Source organism: Elephantulus edwardii, unplaced genomic scaffold (assembly GCF_000299155.1).
Source record: "Elephantulus edwardii isolate Elephantulus edwardi_28Jun2011 unplaced genomic scaffold, EleEdw1.0 scaffold00188, whole genome shotgun sequence".
NCBI lineage: Eukaryota > Metazoa > Chordata > Mammalia > Macroscelidea > Macroscelididae > Elephantulus > Elephantulus edwardii.
The window spans coordinates 2,148,735-2,154,175 of record NW_006399938.1 but is presented as its reverse complement, the minus strand read 5'-3'; the positions used below and the strand labels follow the sequence as shown (position 1 = coordinate 2,154,175).

Sequence of the window (5,441 nt, the reverse complement as noted above, 5' to 3'; positions counted from 1 at the left end):
CCAATGATCCTATACCCAGGAAAACTCTACATCAAATATAAAGGAGAAATTAGATACTTTGCAGGAAAGAAAGAACTTAAGGAATTTGTAAAAAAGAGATCAAACCCTCAGGAAATTTTAAGTGATGTCCTTCACACGGATACACCAAACAAAAGTGCATGTACCACAGAAACCAGAAACAAAGAAAAAGAAACACAGCAAAATGGCAGCAGTAAATCCCAGCCTTACAATAATCACTTTTAATGTGAATGGACTAAATGTACCAGCCAAGAAAAAAAGAGTAGTAGAATGGACAAAAAAACCAAACCCATCAATATGTCTCCTACAAGTGAGACATCTAAAAAAAGAAGAGAAAGGCCGACTCAAAATCAGAGACTGGAATACCAAGCAAAATGCAACATCAAAAAGCAGGAGAGGCAATAATACTCTGGTAAAACATACTTTAGAATGAAAACCACCATAAAAGATAAGGAAAAGCATTACATACTGATTAAAAGCACTATAGATCAAGAAGATATAACCTTGATCAACATTTATGCACCAAATGACAGACCTACAAAATACATAATAAAATGGTTAACAGAATTGAAGAAAGAAATAGCTCCACAATAGTGGTAGGAGATTTCAACACACCACTATCACCAAAAGATTGGTCAACTCAAAAGAAACTCAACAAAGATGCAGAAGATCTAAATTATACAATAATCCAGTTCAACCTTGTTGACCTATTCAGGGTATTGCATCCAAATTAAACTCAATTAACTTTCTTCTGAAGTGCCCGTGATACATTTTCCAGAATCAGTCATGTATTAGGACACAAAGCAAGCCCCAACAAATTAAAAAACTTCCAATACAAAGTATCTTCTTAGACAAAATTACATAAAACCAGAAATTAGCCACATGATGGTAGAGCTTACAACACCACCCACGTGGAAACTAAATAACTCTCTGCTAGAACATTATTGGGTTATAAAAGATATAAAGAATTGAAATAAAAAGTTGCTTGAAAGAAGTGAAAATGAAAATACTACCTTCCAAAAATTCTGGGATGCAGCTAAGACCGACCTGAGAAGACAGTTCATAGTAGTAAAAGGCACACACATAAAAAAGGAAGAAAGAAAAAAAACCAATACTCTAACTCGACACCTTTATCAAATAGAAAAAAATAAAAAATAAAAACCAACCCAACAATCTAATGCTACATTCTCTAGGAGAAAAGACATTCTAAGGGCAAGAGCTGAAATCAATGAGATAGAAAACAGAAAATAATTGAAACCATCAATAAGATCAGAAACTGGTTTTTCTAAACAGTCAATAATATTGACAAAACACTAGTAAACTTAACAAAGGAGGGGAAAAAGAAAGAAGACCCAGATAACTCGATTAAGAAATGATAGAGGTGACATCACAACAGAACCAGAGGTAATTAAATTGACAAAATAGGAATACTATGAAAAGCTATCTATACTCTGATAAATTCGAAAATCTAGAGGAAATGGGAAAATTCTTTGAAACTCATGCCCTACCCAGATTGACAACAGCAGGTACAGAACACTTGAACAGACCGATCACAAGAGAAGAAATTGAACAGGTAATCAAAAAACTTCCCCATAAGCAAAGTCCTGTACCAAGTGGCTTCACTGTTGAATTCTACCAAACATTCAGAAAGGAATATACCATCAATTCTACTTAAATGATCTAAAAAAAATGAAAAAGAAGGAACACTCCTCAGAGTCATTCTATGAAGCAACCATAACACTAATACCAAAACTACACAAAAATATTACCAAGAAAGAAATCTAGAGGCCACTATCTCTCATGAATATAGATGTAAAAATCCTTAAAAAATTTCTATCTAATAGAATCCAAACGCATATAAAACAAATAATTCATGGAGAATAGTAAATAACTTTTAAGTCATTATTTTGCAGACTAGAAAACACAGATTGAGATTGTTAACAACTTTAGTTTTCTTGGCTCCTCAGTCAACACTCTTGGCACCAGCAGCCAGGAATTAAAAAAATGTATTGCTATGGGAAAGTCTGCTGTTAGGGACCTCTCCAGAGTACTGAAGAGCAATGGTGTCACTCTGGAGACTAAGGCACGTCTGATACAGGCTATGGTCCTTATAATCACTCCTTATGCATCGGAGAGTTGGACAATGACTAGGGAGGATAGAAGGAGAATTGACACCTTTGAGCTGTGGTGCTGGAGAAAAGTATTGAATATACCATGGACTGCCAAGAAAACAAAGATTCATCCTAGAGAGAGTTAAACCAGGCTGCCCCTTGGAGGATCTTCGTCTGACATACTTTGGACATGTTGTAAGGAGGGAGAGGTCCTTGGAGAAGGACATCATGCTTGGGAGGGTGGCGGGATGGAGCAGGAGGGGAAGGCCCTCTATGAGGTGGATTGAGTCAGTGACTGGGGTAATCGGATGGGTTTGTCAGAGGAAGTGCGATTGGCACAGGATAGGGCAGGGTTTAGGGCTGTTGTTCATAGGGTCGCTATGAGTCGCAAGCGACTCGACAGCACATAACAACAATAACAGATAACACAGACAAAAAATTAGCTCTTCCAAAGTTCCCAGCTCAGTAATAGCACACCTATGCTAAAAACATAGATTTGTCAATATATTAAGACATATTGTAATCTTAATCACTTTACTCACAGAAAAACAAAAGATATAAAAGTATTTATGCATGTAAGAATAAGAATATTGTATATGCAAGTAGTTTGGGGAAACGATGCTATCAGTCATTTCAATAGTTTTGACAATGTATTTTTTTCATCACATTCCTGGAACCTGTGATAGCCAAGATATTTTTTTTAAAATATACCATGAACTCTGTGCAACTAGAAGAACACTCATAGAGTTATATGATTTCAGTTTTCCCACCTATTCAATATGCAAGAATAGGTCAGTAAAATATATGCAGAGTAAAGTCAAATAAATAGAAAATGCCTCCAAGGACTTTTATGAAATTTTGGTCTACAAAATTCTTTTTCTTAATATATAACATTTTAAAGATTCTAGAAAGCAGCAAATTTGTAGACTTAAAGTCACTAGTAGTATAAATAAGACTACTATTTTGATATCTCACTCACAAACATCAATAAAAAATATCTAATACTCATATAAACTATATACGCAAAACAATAAAATATAAGAGTGAAAATAAAGTTGCACAACGGAATAATTAAAGTTCTACCTCCTAAAAACAGAAAACAAATGTAATCAAGAACCGTTGATGAAAATTATTGCAGTAAATTTGTTTCATTGACAACTGTAAATAAAATATTTTACAATGTCAGCCACAAGTGTCTTAACTGTTTGTGCACTATGATTGCCACTAGGTGGCAGTGTAGACTATATGACTTTAATAAATAGCTATTACTTTTTTTAAAGAAAAAAACTGGGTGAAAAAAATAACTAGATACTTTAAAAAGATATTAAATTGACTCAACATCATAAATAACTTTCTTTACACTGTACATCTATGTCTCTATGTGTTGTTGTGTACCACTGAGTCAGAACTGACCCATAACCTTTGGTGTTTTCAGAGGCAATTAATCAAACCAGAGATTTCCCTTCCTTCTACCCCTGGAGCAGGTGGTAGATTCAAACCAGCTGCCTTCGGGGTTTGCAGCACAGCTTCTTACCATTATACCATGTTTCTATAGGTTTTTAAATGATACTTTTTTTTCCTTAAGCTTTGATGCCCAGGGCAGTGGAAATAATCTAATTTAGAATTAGAAGATAGAGTTAAATATAAAGAAAAAGAAAGTAAGGTTCAGTAAAATATCTAGGAAGATCTTAAACTTCAATTACAAGATATATTAATATAAAACTAGGTACCCAGTCAATTAGATAAAATGTGATTTTTTTAACACTAAGTTATAAATTTCTATTAAATGGTACATGTAGATCCAAGTGTTTTGATATGAACGATGAAAATTTTAAGAATTCGCTCTCTGTCCATACTGCACTGATCAAAACAAAACTTCTAGGTTTCTTTATAAATATTCAACAATATCAAAGATATTTAGAAAAATCGCTGCATGATACTGCTAATATTCACACAGTATTTATGAGAGATTTAATCTGCTAACTATCTTTGAGAAACATTTATTTTGCTGCTAATGAGCCAAATATATTAATTCACTGAATGAAAAACTTGTTCATAAAAGAAGTATGACCTTAGTTTGCTGACCTGTAGAGTGTGTGGCTTGAAAACCTTTTCTTTGAACAGATGCATCAGAAATAAATCTAACAAACATTTTGTTTCCAGTAGCAACAAGGGGTTCTGGTATCTTGTTACCACATAACCGTCCAAGAATTGGTGACTTGTCTGTTTCTCCATCAAACACTTCTAAGTGGTCATAAGCACATTCTTGATGTTGTTCAATCTCAAACTCACTGAAGACCTATAGAAGAGAAAATAGAAAGACAATAGAGGGAGAGATAATGTGATATTAAGAAGGGGAGAGAAGGGAAAAGAGAAGAGGATAGTGAAAGAGAGCAAGAAAAGATATGAGGAGGAGAGAAGAGGAAAAGGAGAGAAATATGTACAAATAATTAAAATTATCAGAAAAAATTGCATAAATAAATACTAGTAAGATGTATTCTAGGCCTATAAATTTTGTCTCATATAAAAATGACAGAAAAAAAAAAAAACCCAGACAAGCAAAGCCCCTAAAACCCATTGTTCTTGATTTGGAACTTACTCATGGTTGATACTCTAGTGGGTTTTCATAGATGATAAATTGCATGGGAGGAGATAGCCTGTGTTTCTTCCATGGAGTATTTTGTAGATTTGAACCTTCTGCCTTTGGATGGGAAGCACAACTCTGACGAGGTCGCCAGAGCTATTTGAGACCCTTTGATTCATACAGCACATTATAAAAAAGCGTTGTTGTTGTTGTTTTGTGCCAACAAGTTGCTCGCAACTCCTAGTGACCTTATGTACAACAGTTCTGAACACTGCTCTATCCTGAGCCATCCTTATTATCTGTACTATACCTATCACCATTATCCCAGTCACTCGGTCAATCCATCTCATTCCTCTCTTGCGCTGTTCCTCCACCCTCCCAAGGATGATGTCTATTTCCTTCTCAAGGACTGGTCCCTCCTTGCAACATGCCCAAAGTATGTCAGACGAAGCTTAAAAAAAATCTCTTCTCTCCAAGGAGCACCCTGGGTTCACTCTAGGATTAACCTGTTTATTTTCCTTCAAGTCCATATTCAATACTCTTCTCCAGCACCACAGCTCAAAGGCATCAATTCTCCTTCTTTCACCCCTACTCATTGCCCAGCTTTCTGATGCATAGCAAATAATTGCAAAGACTATGGCTTGGATCAGGTGCACCTTAGTTGCCTGACACTGTTGCTCTTCAGTAATCTGGAGAGGTCACTCACAGCACACTTTCCCAAGGCAATT

General features: G+C 35.2%; 1 protein-coding gene across 1 annotated transcript in view; it reads right to left on the bottom strand.

Moving 5' to 3' along the window:
* The window catches only part of TLL1 (tolloid-like 1), a 374,269-nt gene that overhangs the window by 21,295 nt on the left and 347,533 nt on the right, over positions 1-5,441 (bottom strand). Inside the window, exon 19 of the mRNA XM_006896658.1 lies at positions 4,215-4,428. Within this exon, the coding sequence (XP_006896720.1) occupies positions 4,215-4,428 (214 nt within the window). The remainder of the gene's footprint in view (positions 1-4,214; positions 4,429-5,441) is intronic.